Source organism: Pteronotus mesoamericanus, unplaced genomic scaffold, assembly GCF_021234165.1.
Source record: "Pteronotus mesoamericanus isolate MK-2021 breed Mesoamerican mustached bat unplaced genomic scaffold, CSHL_Meso_final scaffold_99, whole genome shotgun sequence".
NCBI classification, from domain to species: Eukaryota; Metazoa; Chordata; class Mammalia; order Chiroptera; family Mormoopidae; genus Pteronotus; species Pteronotus mesoamericanus.
Genome location: NW_026555330.1, coordinates 8,663,761 through 8,680,422, shown reverse-complemented (window position 1 = coordinate 8,680,422; position 16,662 = coordinate 8,663,761). Strand labels below are relative to the sequence as shown.

The 16,662-nt window shown below is 44.7% G+C and overlaps 1 protein-coding gene across 2 annotated transcripts in view; it reads left to right on the top strand.

Moving 5' to 3' along the window:
• The first annotated feature begins 450 nt into the window (after positions 1 to 450).
• EEIG2 (EEIG family member 2) overlaps positions 451 to 16,662 on the top strand; it is a 47,732-nt gene continuing 31,520 nt past the window's right edge. For both annotated transcript variants that reach the window (XM_054564737.1, XM_054564735.1), the window contains exon 1: positions 451 to 704. In XM_054564737.1, coding sequence (XP_054420712.1) covers positions 565 to 704 — 140 coding nt within the window. In that variant the 5' untranslated portion in view covers positions 451 to 564. The remainder of the gene's footprint in view (positions 705 to 16,662) is intronic.

Here is a 16,662-nt window from a genome sequence, read left to right as displayed (position 1 = left end):
AGCGGCGAAGAAGAGGGGGAGGAAGCTCCCTCTGGGATGGGTTGGCATTTTTTGAACCCCGGAGAGACTTGACGCCCTAACTGCCGTCGCGGCTCGCTTCCCCGCGGAGCGCCCGCCCCGAGTTTCCTCGCCCGCCCTCTGGCTTCCGCCGGGCACTGCGCTGCCGGCCGTCGCCGCTGGGGGCGCCCGGGGCCCGCGCTGCAGGAGGCGGCGGCGGCTGCGGCGGCGGTTCTCCGAGCGGCGCCTCTCCGGCTCTCAGATCAGCGGCGGCGGCGGCGGCGGCGGCGGCGAGCTGCGCCCCGACCCGGCGCCCACCGCCCAGGCGAGCTGCAGCACGAGCGCCCCCGCGCCGCGGCCGCCGCCGCGCTCCGGCCCGGACTGCCGCGAGGGGCGGCGGCCCCGGCCCCGGCCGGCTCGCGGCGCCCCCCGGCCGCGCCCCCGCGCGCAGCTCGCGGCTCCGGCCATGGGGCTGGGCGGGCCCGGGGCTCGGCCGAGCTGAGGCGGTGGCGGCCCGCGCGCCCCTGGGGACCGCCCCCTCACCCTGCTCGCCGGCGCCTGGCTCTCATGATGATGAAGAAGAAGAAGTTTAAGTTTAAGGTGGACTTCCAGCTGGAGGAGCTCTCCTCCGTGCCCTTCGTCAACGGGGTCCTCTTCTGCAAGATGCGGCTGCTGGACGGCGGCAGCTTCACCGCCGAGTCCCCCAGGTAAGGCGCCGGCGCGCCCGCAGGGCCGGGGTGGGGGCCCGCACGTCCTCCCGCGGCCCCCGCACTCTGGCTGGGCGGCCAGCCTCGTGGGCATCTCTCTCTCGGGACCGTCCTGAAATCGGTCCGCAAGCTATTGATCTGCACAAAGTGCTTCTCAAATGGGCTCATCTGGTCTCCTGCCCTCCTGATTCCAGATGCTTCCTGGGATCCGCTCTTCACCCCTAAATTCTCTAGGCTAGGGAGCAATGGCCAGAAGGGAGAGGATGCTTCTGGTTTCTTGTAAGATGTTTCCATGTTTGTGAAATGCAAAGTGGAACTTGAGCCGCTGTTAAAACTCACAGAAATAACCCAACGTACTTAAGCTCCGAGAGCGCCGGCTCGGAGCAGAAGCCTGTGCTTAGCCTGCCTCCTCCTCCCTGTCGGTTCCCGGGCACCTGGAGCCAGGGCTGGGCCTGGGCGGGCTGGTTGGAGGCTGGTGTTCGCGGGCGGACCAGACGACAGTCTGTGCCTCATCGGGGAGCTGAGTGTCCGGTTCTGCGCTCGCCGCCCCTGGGTGACCCACCTTGGAGTGGCCTGCAGTGGCTCTCAGTGCGAAGGACCTAGAACCAGAACGAGAGTCCAGACCCTGCCCTCCGCCCCCAAATTTGATATGAGCCCCTGGGCACTCAGAGAGAGTCGTTGGCAGGTAGCAGAATAAAATCAGGAGTCGTTCTTGAGTCATTTCAGGACTATATCTAGGTCGACAGATTCACTCTAAGCTAAGTGTTCCTTAAGAAAATAAAAAAATTACAGCATTTTCAAAATGGACATTTAAGTTCCTGCGATCAAGGAAAAGGATCAATACTTAATGCTCCTTTTGCCTAAATTTACTGTTCACAGAGTTTATTTTTATCCTAAAAATTCTACTTTCCTTTTATTTGTCATCCCTATTAATAATGTAAAGGACATAATGTCAATAGGTTGTGGAACTGGGGCCAGAAAATTGCCTGCAGTGACAGTATTGAAGCGTATGGAAACCGGAGACTGTACTGTCTAGTTGGCCGAAGCCAAGGATGTATGAAGCACTGTTGATTCTCAGAACTAAAACCTGGTCAGCTGAGGGCAGCTTTTAAAATTGAACTGTGTTCACAAATCTTCTGTGGCTATTCAGCTACTTATACTACAGTCATTTTCAACACAGACAAGAGAACAATGTAACTTAGAATGGTGCAAAAAATATTGTACCAGCTGTTTGGTCTTGAAAAGCCAATTCAGTCCTCAAATGACCTGCAGGTGCAAGTGACAATCCTACCCTGAACCTTACCCTGTTTTGCTCTAGGGTCACACCCAAGACTTCTGGCCGTTACACCCGTCTCCTTGGGCCAGTGGTGACACCTGGTGGTCAGGGTGTTTCCCTACCACCTCTTTGTCCCTCCATTATTGAGTTGGCTTGCTCCTCTCAAATCAGTTATTCTGATGCAGGTAATCATTTATTCAGCAGCTGTGTATAGGCTGGGTCTTTTAAATATGTTACCTTATTTAATACTCAGCAAGCCCGTGATCTAAGGACTCCCATTTTGCAGATGAATAAACTGAGACCCGGAAAGCATTACTAAACTTTCCCAAGGTCCCGGCATCTGGTAAGTGAAATGCCAACATTCTGATATAGGTCTGTCTAGTGTGAAATTTATGCTGGGTAAAAGAGAAAGTTGTATGCTCTGATGAATTGGGAGGTTCCTAATGGTTTTAACAAGCCAGCAGTATAATTTGATTTGGAAGTTGCACACATTGGAAAGGAAAAACATGAGTAACTGCACTAAACTTATCCCTTTGTCTTCCAACTAAAATTTGGCTTTAATTAGAATCAATAAGGTTAAGAATAGTGTTCCGTATAACCAAACCAACCACCCAGCCATCCCATATAGTTTGGAGGTAAATGACCCATAATAAAGAGCCTGTGCCTTGTTAGGTAGAGGTAGGGTTTGGAATTGGGTGGATCTTTGCCTAAACCCCAGCTCTGCCATGGGAAACCAGGGCAGGGTGCTTAGCTTCCCAAAACTTCCATCTATAAAATAATGACCATCACTGGCCTAAGGGGTTATTGTGAGATCCTGTACCTAGAACAGCTCCCACAGCCCTCTGGCACCCAATTAACATTTAAAGAGAATACCAGGAACTTGTCCAAGAGGGTTTGTTTCCTCTAGATGTTATACTTCCTTTATCCTGACAACTGGGAAAGTTTTGGTTTGAATATTACACCTCATTTACAAAGGAAAAAGAGAAACCTGAAATACCTCAAGGATGCGAATTATTTAAATTTTGCATAACTTTAATTCTTAGGCGCCAGTCTAGGCAGTGCATCTCTAATTAAATGCTAGATTTTAATTTTTTAAAAAATCACCTTAGAGACCTCTTACCAATCAGATATAGTTCATACTCAAACATTTCTCCCATAAACACATGAGGTGAACTACACAGCACACCCAGGACTGCTTTCCTTAGAAAGGCTTACAGTTGCTGGCACCTGGGAACTTGAAAGATCAGCAGGTGCCTACGCTGATGTTAAACTTCAGAGTGGCTCACTGCACCTAGGCTCCAGTGCAATTTATGCCGAATACTTTCTGGGAGCCTGGAGGTCTGTGCTAGGCAGAGGGTGCCTGTGTGGCCAGCCCAAAAAAAGCCATAGGCACTGTGTCTCTAACAGGCGTCCTTGGTAGACAGCAGGTGTTGTCGCAATTTGATGCTGGAGAAATTGTGTTCTGGGTGACTCCCTGGGGAGAGGACTCTTAGAAGCTTGCACTTGGTCGCTCAGGACTTTGCCCTGTGCACCTTTTGTTCCCTGTGCTTATCTGCTTTGACTCCTTTTGTTGCCATAAACCTTAGACATGAGTGTGACTATATGCTGATTCCTGTGAGTCTTCCTCCCGGTCACTGTATGGGGGTGGGGGGGTGGTCTTGGGGACCCCAGATGCATGAACCTACGTAAAATAATCATTTATTTTGTTAGAGAAAATCCTTAGAGGTGCACAGGAAATTATAAATATATTTGTGAAAAAACTCAAGAGGCTGCTTGTTCATTATTCATCAGATATTGAGGATTTACCAGGTTTCCAGCTGTCTGTGAGGGGCTGTGAGAAGTACAACAAAAATAAAGGCCCATAAGGGAATTGTGTCTGTTTAATTAACTTAGACCATAGACGTATAATTGCCTGATAGTAGGACAGTGTGATTTAGTGCCAGATCAATGAATTGGACAATTTGTGAGTGTTGTTGACTTTGTGAAGGTAGAGTTTATTTGCAGCTGTAATGGCTACTGAAAACCTGACCAGCTTTTCCGGTGAGCATTCTGAGAGGATGACTTTGCATCGACGGGGCCGGGGGTGGGCCGCTTGAGCCGGTCCTCAACGGGAGTCGGTGGGATCAGCCTGCTTCTGGCAGAGGGAGTTCACGCTCAGCTGCAGCAGAAGACAAGGACTTCAAGGCCATTACACAGCTTGCTTTCCAGCGCTCAGAGATTAATCTAAGATTCTTGTAGTAATTGTAATGTGATTATAGTGGTATTTAAGCTGGCTGGCAGGCTGGTGCTCTTTGGATTCAAATGGGGATAGATTAGAAATGGGGGGATAAATTAGGAGTCTATTAAAATAACCCAGGCAGAAGCTAAGAAGAACCTGAACTCGGAGGCCTCTCATGTAAGTGACTGATGAACTGAAAATGCTGTGACCAGTGCCTTCGTGACATGACAGTAAGATGTCAAGAAGCATCTTCGTTTTATCTCGCTTCGTTGAGGGGACTGGACTATATCGTGGCGGAGGATACGAAGCGCTCGTATTTAACAATACTACACGCAGTGGCAGCCTGAGGAGGCATGTTTATTGTGTATTCCTTAGATTCTGGTCTGTTGTAAGTAAGCCTGCTTACTGACCTTTTTCCTCTAGAGTTTCCTTACACTGCTTTTCCCTTTTACTTTTTACTTAATTACTTAAATTTATTTTATCTTATCTTTCAATTACAGTGGACATACAATATATTTGTTTCTTGTTTTGCCCTTTTAAAGATTATTAGTGAAAGTTATTTCTAGAAGGATTCAATTTCTCCTGGGAAGGTATGTCTAGGGAAGAGGTTAGAAAGTCTACAAAGACCACAAAGTATTTATTTGTAATGAATGTTATTTAAATGATCAGATATTATATACCATAGTTAATAAAACATTCAGAAAATACATTATATGATTATAGAAATTTGAAGCCAAATTATTGCCTAATAAAAAGTTTTGAAGATCTTTCAAAGGCAGAGTGTTACATTATTTAAATCTTTTCGAAGCACTCTTCCCTTTGTAAAAATGTTTAAGTCACTTTTAGATTCATTAAGACTTGTCAGAGCAAGTTTAATTTCTTGTCTGCTGTAATAAAAGGAATAATAAGAAAGTTTTCTTGTGTTTTGGGGGATTTCCACGTCTGCCTTGTGTTATTCATCTCTTTGGTGCCCATAACTGAATACCTCTCTCGGTTTCACATGGGCCTGTGGCAGAAAACCATGTGAATTCAGGGAGTTTTCCAGGAAGCCAATGAGCACATCTGTGTATTGGATCTTTTGCTTTGTAAACAGGCCGAAGGGATTTCTTGTCTTTGGCCAGAGCATGTGTTCATGTTTTCAAGATCTTAATTCACTGCACATGTTGTACTTCCTTTTAGTAGCTTTTTCCTTATTGCAAAAGTGATACAGATTCACGTAGAAAATAGGAAAGCAAAATGAAAAAAACAAAAGTTGCATGGAAATGAACCAGCTAGAGATAATCACTGTTACTAATATTTTGGTGTGCAACCTAGGAGTCTTTATTGATCTTTACACATACATATATACACACACACATACAACTTACCACATAGTTTTAAAAATGGGATCATACTGTATGTGCATGTTTGTTTCACAAACATGCTGCAGTGAGCGTCCTTACAGCCAAAGCTAATGCACATTCATTATTATTTATTTAGGATTAACACTAGAAATGGGATTATTGAGTCAAAAGGCTTGCAGGTTTTTAAAGCTTTTGCTATATATCACCAACTTGCCCTTTCGTACATTAAATTGACTTTTTAAGATGAAAAAATCACTAATGAGTAGCAAATATAAAAAATAATCAGCATATTAGAAAAGGCTGTTAGACCGTATGTCACAGAATTCTTTATACCCTGACCAGAAATGGGATTATCTATTCGCATTGCTCTAACAGCTTTGGTAATATAATAGTAGCTAACATTTATGGAGCCCTTTCCCTGCATTCCAGGAATCCTTCTAAGCCTTTACATCCTCAAAATAATCCTAGGAGGAAGGTACTATTACTTTATTACTATTATTAGTGCTGTTATCACTCTCATCTTATACCTGAGGAGACAAAAGCACAAAGAGGCGCCTAGAGTTATGCAGCAAGAAAGCACCAGAGCCACTCGTAAGCAATGTAACTCTGCTGCCCTCAAATTTTGTTATGTGTTTTCTCATTTTTATGGTTTTTTTAATCCTTACCCAAGGACATGCTTATTAATTTTAAACAGGGAGGGCGAGGGAGGCAGAGAGAGAGAGAGAAATACTGATGCAAGAGAGAAACATGGACCAGTTGCCTCTCATACAGCCCTAGCCAGGGACCAAACCCACAACCTCAGCGTGTGCCCTGACCGGAAATTGAACCCATGACCTTTCAGTTTATGGGACAACACTCTACAACTGAGCCACACTGATCAGGGCTCTCATTTTTATGTTTTAACAAAATAGTAGATACATACATATATATATGTATATGTGTATGTATCTGAATGCCAGTCTCAGAAAACTGGTTCCAATGTGACACCACTGAACAGGTCACAAGACCTGGCCCCTTTAGATTTGCCCTGAAGTTATTGTATGTGAAAGATAAGAAACACAGTACTCACCTATGTACCTTTTTTTTCCCTTAGGTGTGACTTTCCAATAGTAAGTCCTCAAAATTCAGTCCCATTCCTGGATAACTGCCTTGTAAAATTACTGTTGCCATTTTACACCAGTAAATTAATATTCACTGTTATATCACTAAGCCTTGCACAGTGGGCAGTTTAAAAATATTTATTGAAAGAATGCAGGTATTTGGAGAAAAGATCTATTGTAGCTTTGCTAAGGATGATAAATACACAGAGATCCCAAATTTAAATATATGGGGAAGCCACGTGGGCAAGTATATACTGCTCTGGGTATACAGCTTACTCATTCTTAATAAGCTTATTAGTGAAAGTTCATTTTAAAAGGCTCCATTGTACAACTCTTTATAAGCAGGACACATAGAACAGTTTATACTTCCCCACGTTCAGGTTGGGGTGTCGGCCTTTGAGGGATATTGTCAGATAGCCACCCAGGGAAGTACAGTACATGAGCATTCTGGGCAGTCGTGACTGATGCCGATAACAGGCTCTGAGGCGAGTCTCAAGGAAGAAGATGGTGGCCTTCAAATAATAAAAAATGAACTTGTAAATATTTTACATCCCTAAATTCATTTATTTCTTACAAAATCTCTTTTATAGAGGCGGTACCTCCTGTTGGGTGAGGATATATGCCAGGTACTGTAACACACATTTAAAAAAATAAGTGGCTTAAACAAAGTAGAAGTTTATTCCTCTCCTGTATAAAGCCCAAGCCGACGGGCTGGCTGTGCTGTCCAGTCGTCAGGGGCCCTGACTCTTTTTATCTTGCTGCTCTGCCGTACCCAGGGCATTGTTCTTGTCCATGTGGCCTGAGTTGGCTCACCCCACATCCGAATTCCAGCCTCTGGGAAAGGAAAACAGTCGTGGGGGCGGGGGGGGGTCCCAATTTGCTCACAGAATGTAAGCACAAAGCTGCATCCAGTCCCAAGAAAGGTTGAGAAAAGTAGTCTCTGCTGGGCACCCATGTGCCCATTACAATGCAGAGAAGGGAAGGACAGATATCAGGGGACAGTGAGCCTCTGCCACACCTCTCTTAGCCTCTTTTAGTGATGAGAAAGTGATCCTCAGAAAAGTCACATTGATTTGTTCAAGGTCTCACATCGATTCAATGGAAGAGATCTGAAAGACTGTCCCATGAGGAGGGGGTAGATTTATGCCGCATGGGAAGATGTGAAAGAAGGCATGTTTCTTTCAGTAGAACATTTAGATGTAACACGCAGTGTAACCGTATAGTATTCAGTGTAGCATTTAGAAGGGCGCAGCAGTGTACAGGGCTACCCCGGCGCCTCGTCCGTTTGTCGGGGATGCCATCCTTCGTTGGAAGGCTGGGTGACTTACAGGACTCTTAAGACCTCTTCTAGCTCCAAGGGTCTGTGATGAAGCTTTAAATTTTATTTCCGCATACTGCTCTTCCTAAACGTCCTGTTTTAGCCAAGACTGGTCAGCGTCTATTAGCCAAATAGATGTGCATATCTGTCTCCTTGGTTTTCCCTCCTTTTCCTATCTCTTCACCTTTCTTTTAGTTGATTCAGATTCCGACCGTTCTTTAAGATCGAGGTCAGCGGTGCCTCCCCGGCTTTCTGCCCACATCTGTCCCAGCCTACAGCCCACCGGCTGCAACACGGATCGCGCACACGTGTCCTTATGAAACGGTGGTTATTTGTTGAAGGAATGAAATCTTTCCTCGCTCCCTCACTGTGATCTCACCACTCAATTCCCGGAGTTCTCATTTCTACCAGTTAGTTCACCCAAATTAGTTTTTTAATTACCTCTAAGAAGAATGTTCACACTGTGTAAAATTTATAGTAGTAAAAATAAATACAAGGAAAGGGAGGAAGAAGAGTTGAACTCTTCTTTTCGCCGGGGGGAGGGGGGGAGGTGGGCAGAGGGCGTGGCATGGAAGAGGATGCCTTGCAAGGTTTTGAAAAAAGCCTAGCCAGCAAAGGAGAAGGGGTGGCCGGAGGGGTGGCCAAGCAAGGCGGGCTCCGCCCCCCACACCGCAGGGCCTGTTTGCTGACGTCCTCAGCCGTCCCTGACTGCCATATCTGGTCAGTATTTTCTCATCTGCACCTTTGTGTTCTATTTGAAATTCTTTGATAATTAGCCATGTTTTGAAACTTGACTATCTTGGCTTCCATGAACCTTATTCTCCACTGTAACCTCCCAGTATAATGATTCAAGATCTGTATTGGGTTGGTCAAAAAGTCCATTAGTTGTGTCCATAAATGACACTTTTTTTTATTTTCACCAGTCACTTTCATTGACTTGGATACTTTGAGTATGTCAGCTGTCTCCCGCTATTGGCTTCTAGGGGTTAGAGGCCAGGGGCGCTGCTAAATATCTTCCAACGCATAAGGCAGCCCCACAGCACAGAATTACTTGGCCAAAATGTCAGTAGTACCAAGAAACTTCATGAACCACTTTGGACATGTTCAGTCAGTCACAGCACCTTCTCCATACACTGCACAAGTCTTTTTCTGTGTTTCAGTTGCATTTTTAACTTCCTTGAAATAATAAAGCATAGGACACTGAAAATGTTGAGTATTTTCTTCCATCTTCAACATTAAAATGGCTACACAAAGTTTCACCAATTTTGATTTTGATTTAAACGCATCCTGATATGACAGCTGTGACAATACAGCCTAACAAAATTGTTTCTAATGAAGTTTAAGATAGCTAAGCATTACTAGAGCCATCTTAGGGGGAAAAAACTAAATGAACTTGTTGGCTAACCCACTGTATCGTGCAAAGTGATCACCACAGTAAAGGTAGTTAACATCTGTCACCAAACAGGCTAGTCACAAAATAAGTCTTTTCTGGTGAGGAGGACTTTTAAGATCTATTCTTCAGCAACTTTCGAATATGTAACGCAGTGTTAGTATAGTCACGGTGCGGGAGGTCACATCCGCACGGCATATCCCTTTGACCCCTTCACCGCTACACACGCTCCCCGCTCCTGGCCCCTGGCAGTCTCCAGTCTGTTCTCTGTAAGCTTGGTTTTGGGGTTCTGTTTTGTTGTTTTTTAAGATTCCACGTCTAAGTGAATTGTATGGTGTTTGTTTTTCTGCTTGTCTGACTTATCTCACTTAGCATAACGCCCCTCTGTGTTGTCGCAAGCGGCAAGGTTTCCTTCTTTAGGGCTGAATAATTTTCCTGTGTGCATCACATTTTATATATCCATTCATCCATTCAAAAAATACTTAGGTTGTTTCCGTATCTTGGCTATTATAAATAATATTGCAGTGAACATATGGGTGCATATATGTTTTTGAATTAGTGGGGCTTTCTGTTTTTTGTTTTTGTTATTTTTTATAATAAATACCCAGAAGTGGAATTGCTGAGGCGTATGGTAGTTAATTCTGTTTTGAATTTTTGAGGAACCTCCATTCTGTTCTCCTTCGTAGCTGCACTGGTTTTCAATCCCACCAGCAGTGCACGAGGGTTCCCTTTTCTCCACATCCTCATCAGCACTGCTATTTCTTGCCTTTTTGGTAACAGCCATTCTAGCAGGTGTGAACTGATACCTCATTGTATTTTGTGGTTTGATTTGCATTTTCCTGACATTGAACATCTGTATGTCCTCTTTGGAAAAACGTCTGTTCAGATCCTCTCTGTTTTTTTGTTTTGTTTTGTTTTGTTTTGTTTTTAAGATTTTATTTATTTGAGAGACGGACAGGGAGGGAGGGAGAAAGGGAGAGAAAGAAACATCAGTGTGAGACGGAAACGATGTAAGTGCCCTGACCCCCAGCCGGGGACCAAACCCACAACCCAGGCTTGTGCTTTGACCAGGAATCAAACCCACAGACTTTTGCCTTGTGTGACAATGCCCGACACTCTGAGCCACGCAGGTCAAGGCTCTTCTGTCCATTTTTTAATCAGATTGTTTGGGGTTTTCTTTTGCTATTGAGTTGTATGAGTTCTTTATATATTTTGGATATTAATCCCTTATCAGATATTTCCTCCCCTTTAGTAACTTGCCTTTCTGGGGTCTGTTTTGCTTTTATGGTTTTTCTTGCTGTGCAGAAGAAGCTTTTCAGTTTGGTATAGTCGCACTTGCTCATTTTTTCTTTCCTTGCCTTTGCTCTGGGTGTCAAATCCAAAAAAAGAAAAAAGAAAAAACAACCATTACCTAGACTGACAGCAAGGAGCCTGTGTTTTCTTCTGGAAGTCTCTTGGTTCCGTGCTGACCTTCGAGGCTTGAATCCCATGTGAGCTGATTTTCGTGCATGGCAGAAGGCGACGTCCAGTTTATTTTTGTGCGTGTGGCTGTCCGGTGGGGAACCTGAGGGAGTAGCTTCCCGAGCCGAAGCCAGGCTTCGGGCGGTGAGGAGTGAGCCGGGGGCACGGCAGAAGCCTGGAGTAGCCTTGTCTTCAGTTTGGAATGTTTGCTAATGTAAAGGAGAAAAGTAGAATTCAGTAAAAGGGGGGAAACAGGAACAAACAATCACAATTTTAGTTTACATATTTATTTTTAAGATAAACACTTGAACATGATTATAGGTTAGGGCAAAGGAATAGTGCAAGCTAAAATAGGGAAACAATATTAAAAATAAGCCCATGATTGAAAGTCTGGGGGTGGAGGCCCAGAGACAGCTTTCTATTGTCTTAAAGAAAAAAAAAAATCTGTCCTAGAACCTGCTTACTTTTTTCAGAAGAAGTTTTCAGGGTTTCCCTATTCAAATGGTATTGCCAAGCATTGTGCTTTAGAAACTAGTTTATACCTAAGATTTGTTTTATCTTAATGAAATGAGGAACTGCCCATAATATTGATTTTGGACTTTACATGTTTGCTTCATTTCATTTTAGTGAGTCATCAGTGGCATAGCATTCAATGCACTTATTTAGTGACATTTTCTTTCTAGCCACAATCTCCTATCTTTCCCGTTCACAGACTGCAGCCACATTTCAACAGCAATTTCTGGGGATACTCTGGTGCTAGTGTCTAAGTATGAAATTATTAACATTTTATCTTTGGTTGTTACCTTTTGAGGCCGATTCAGGAGCTCACATGGTATTGTGTTTCTAAAAGTATCACCTCTGTGTACCATCCTGGACATGAAGGTCTTCCCATTTTGGCCGTCCCTTAAGGAGCGGCTTCCAGAAAGCTCGGATGAGTATCTCACTGAGACTACCCCACGGGCAGCCCCGCCGCCTCTGTGCACACGGAGAGCGGTTTCAGGGAATAGCCCCAGGAAGGTGGTTAGGAAAGACGGTTCACACCCCTTGCAAAAGAAGGTAACTGGTTCCAAAATGTTGCTTGTAGGCCCATCAGAACCTTTTATAAGCAACCATAAATTTACCTTTATAATTTCTACTAATGAAGGAAAAATAAACTCAATGAGGTTAGTCACACAAATATGCATTTGTAATCCTGTACAGTTGAGAATGAACAGTGAACTCTCGTTACACTAATAAAGTGTAAACCTTCCTGAAGCAACCAGGAACTCGGTAGTTAATAGCTGCAATACAAGTACGTGCCATTTCCTAATTTGAGAGACAGGAAATTAGTGCCAGCTGACAGTAAAAATGAATCTCAGCCTCTGAGCTCTGTGCAGTTAGTCCCTTGTCCCTTTGTTTTTAAGAACTCTGGAGGACATACTCTCATGCCTTTGGATATAACCTGGTTTTAATTTCATGGGTTCTTGAAGGATTTTGACCTTATTGAAATTGGGAAGTTTTGTATAGTTTTCTTTTTACCAAATTTGCCTAGACTACATACTGTAATGTATATTCTAAATGTTTAGTGTGAAGTCTTAGATTAGGTTTTTTCTCTTCATTTTTTATTGTCTTTTTAATCTGTACTGTCCTTTCTAGAAGGTAGGGAAGTGATGCTATGTAGAATGTGTATGGTTATAGCAAAACAAACTAATTTTCTAGGATGATAAAATATTCTTGTCAAAAATACTCATTTTGATACATGGACTGACGAAATTTTTATGCTGCATAGCATGTAGCCCAACACTAGATGAGGAAACTGAAGCCCCACCAAGTTAAATAACGGATCCAAAGTCATTTGTATAGTTTATAATAGAAACATTTTGATTCTCTATTCTTTACTCTTTCTGTTATTCCCTACTGGTTTCCTTTCACTGCCATTAAGCTAAAAAGTTATGAATAGAAACTCTGTTAACTGACTGATAACTTGGGTGCGAGTCTCCCTTTTTTTATAAACTATTCCAGGTGTTTATCTTAAATGTTTAGAAATGGGATCAGAAAGTATATAGAAAGAATGACCCATAACAAGATATGAGGGAACTTAAAGGATTCATGGGTCATTAGGTGAACCTAAATTCATACTTCTAGTGTGAACACTTTTACTCATAAAAAAACAATTATTAACTAGTCTATTAGCATACTATAAAAATGGACATAACTTTGCATACCTTTTTAAATGAAATTTTTCCTTAGGACACCTGCCAAGTCACTGAATGGCAGCCATTCTTGCCTAAGGTGACCAAGATTTTTTGGTAATGCATATAGCCGATCATTCACAAGCAAGTGACCCCCGAACGTTTCCCTGAGAGCCTGCTGTATACCGAGCGGTGCTGTGTCTTACATGTGAAATTTCTCATCAGGGGCGCTCTGCGCAGCCAGCAGTGGTCTGCTGACAAGCTCGCCTGCGTTGGGGCTTGTTCTCCTCTCTTCCCCCTTCGTGGCGCAGGAGGAGCCCTCATCCTGCCCGAGGCCACCCCCCACCTGCGGCCGGATGCCGACCCCCTGACATGCTCAGGGATGGTCCCCTGGGTGCCGTCATTCACACCGGGTCGAATCTTTGGCTTGTTCTCCTCACCGGTTCTGTCCTGTCAGCACTAAAGCATCCTCAAGTCTCTTGCATGTCATGATGAAATCCTCCCTCAACCGCATGTCCCCACGTGGCCGCCCCCTAACTTTCTCCACTTTATTATCAATGTATTTGGAATTGATTGTCTGGGTTCCTTATCTCCATGTCCCATAGTTGTCTGCCTTCCACCCCCAGCTTTTCGCTGAAACTGCACTTACCAATGTTTTCAGTGACTTCGTTGTTACTTCTTCTTAGTCCTTATCTTACCCGACCTCTGGGCCACATTCGACATTGCTGAGCAATTCCTCCTTTAAAATCGTTCCCCTTGGTTTGGTTTCCATGATAACCGCATGTCCCTTGCTTCTCTCTCTGTTGACCTTTAGTCCCCTTTGCCGGCCTCCCGCCCTCTCCTGGACCTTCCGGAGTTCCCCAGGGCTCCAGACGCGGCTGTCCCCTCTTCCTGCGCTGCCCACGCTCCTGGAACGGCCCCCTCCTTCCTGTGCCCTCCCTGACCGATTGTTGTACATGCCGGGGCTTTCCCTCGTATCTACAGCCCCGTTCTCCGCTCGGAGTTCTAGGTCTTTGTCTGTCCACCTAGTGGACATTTCCAGAGGAGGCTCTCCTAGGCTCCTCAACCTTAAAACCTCCAAACCTGGATTGCCATTTCCCTCGCTGTCTCCCCACCAGCAGAAGGCATGAGTGAAAGGCACTCTTCTTGTGTTCAGATGTTTCCCACTGAATGATAGTGCTCTCCACGCAGTTACCGCCGCCGAAAGGTCCTCTTGGCTGTGAGAGAGTCGTTTATGCTGTGTTGTACTCTGCGCACCCTGGGAGTCTCAAAGTAGCTGCTTTTGCCTCAGTCCAAAGGCTTATTTTTCTCAGGATTCTGTATCTTTCATAAAGTGATGTTGAAAAAAATATCCTACTCATAAATGTAACCATTATTTCTCTCTGGAGGACACATGTAAATGGACTGAGAGCTGCTTAGATTCTTGATAGTAACCATTTCTAACATGTGTTATTGAGTCCCACTATAAGCCAGGCGCTGTCCCAAAAACCTGGCTTATGCCATGTGTAATACCACGTGTAATAATTCACTTGATTGTCCAAAATTCCCACGACGTTTGGGTACCATTACCATCCCTGTTTCACAGAGAAGAAAACGGAAGTTCGGGGAGGTTAGGGAATGTGCGCAGCATAACAGCTGCCAAGGAGCAGGGGTAGGATTTGAACCCCAATAGACTGGCTGTGGATACGAGCCCTTGACCTCCCGGCAACAATATTGTCTGGCAAAACAGCTTACATTCTTCACTGCAGTTTCTTTAATATCACCATTTCTAAAAACTTTAAAATACTTTGAATTACCAAGACATAGCACAGTGTGCCTCGAGTATACATATGCAAGGTATTCTCCAAATATGAAGTAATGCAATTTACTAGTACAGTAAGTAGTCACAAAAAGTAGATCCATAATTTTTATTGTATTTTATATTACTTTTATTTTTTAAAGACCTTTTAGATTTTATTTTACTTTTTTGAAGCATAAATAGCCATAGCAACATTTATCTTCTTTTACGTCCTCTGCTTACGTATTTCACAATCAGCATCTTTATCATTTTATCTTAGAAATACTTGGCTTTCACCAGACTCAACACAAATCATAGCCTGTTGCTTTCTTTTTTGAACGTGGTTAAGCAACCATGTAAAAGTCATAGGAAATTGATGACTCATATAATGGAAAGCATGTATTAACGTGGCGTTTGTTTCGGTTGCCAAGTAGTCTGAGTTTGTTTCCATGGTAACCTGTCAGTACAACAAATTGTCACGAACTAACTTTGCCACTTTGTTTGTTTGTTTGTGTAGTTTGGACAGCTTTCTAACAGCTGCGCGTGTGTATGTGTACGTGTGCGTGCGCCCTAAAGAATTTTTTATCACGAAAAAATTCTGAGTAATTGCCTTAGGCACAGAGATTTTTTTTTTCTTATTTGCCACAATTGTTTAATACTCCAGGGCTATCATTTTGGTATTACAAAATCTAAAAGAGTATTTAAATTAACATATCTATTTCTACTTGAGTTCCTGTTAATGAAGGCCATCGTTAACAATTATTTAAGCTTACAAATTTTTAAAATTCATTTACAGTATTCGTTCATCTGCAATATACGGGGGGAGCGAAAGCAGGTTTACAGTTGTGAGTACGTGAAACACAGAGTTTATTCTTGTATCATTATTTAATTATTGTATTATGTTCCATATGAACAGCTGTAAACCTTTTGCCCACCCCTCTGTGTAATCATAGGAGAATCTGCCACGAACAAGGCAGGGCAAAGGAAATTAGGACCTCGTCCTGGGGCATGGAGACTTACAGAATGACAGAGGAAAGCAAGCCAGCCAGTTCTTGCCAGCCCTTCACTGGTGACCATGTCCTCGGGCGGGAGTGGCAGGCACTGAGCTCCTCAGGGAAACCAGGGCAGCCGGACCCCAGAGGACACCAGGCTTTCACCTGGAAGCTGAGTCGGGAAAGGCTGTTAGAGGGAGGAGGTAATGATTAAACAGAAGGAGTTCAAGTTAAACTGGTGAACGAGGGAAGCTGAAAAGGGAGAGTAGAAGATGTACGAGGGAAAGAAAACATGAACGAAAGTATCCAGGTGAGAACTAGTGGGACGTAAATGGCGAATGACCAGCAGTAGGAGACAGAAAAGGTCGAGTCATCAGGCTGCGCCGGGCCTCGCACCGAGGGGCCGTGGGAGGGAGCTTGGGCCAGATCCTCTAGGAGGCGGGGAAGCGGAGCAGGGCTTTCCGCGGCCGAGTGGCAGTCCGGGTGTGCGCTCCAGAAGGCCTTCTGCGGCCGCAGTGAGAAGGTGGATGCGCGCGGACCGCCTGGAGGCCGTACTTCTGAGCAGCTCTGGTGAGGGGCTGAATTAGGGGCGCGGAGGTGGCGAAGTCACAGAGGCAAGACTTGGTAGCTGGCACTGTTCCCATGTGGCCGGTGCACGGCGTCAGTTCATTTACTCAACAGGTTTTACTGAGTGTTGACCGTGTTCGGCAATGTACTGCCCAGGGCGCTCGCTGGGCTCTTATTTCCTGTCTTCATCGGCTCTGGATTCCTCCTCCAATAGGGACCCTTGATCGTGTGACGTTGTAAGTTAATGAATGGACACGTTCCGTTCCGTAGCCCCTTTCGTTCCCAGCGGACCCCAGGCCCGCCAGGCGAGCCGGCTCCGGAGGCCGCCGGTGGTCCGTCTCGCGC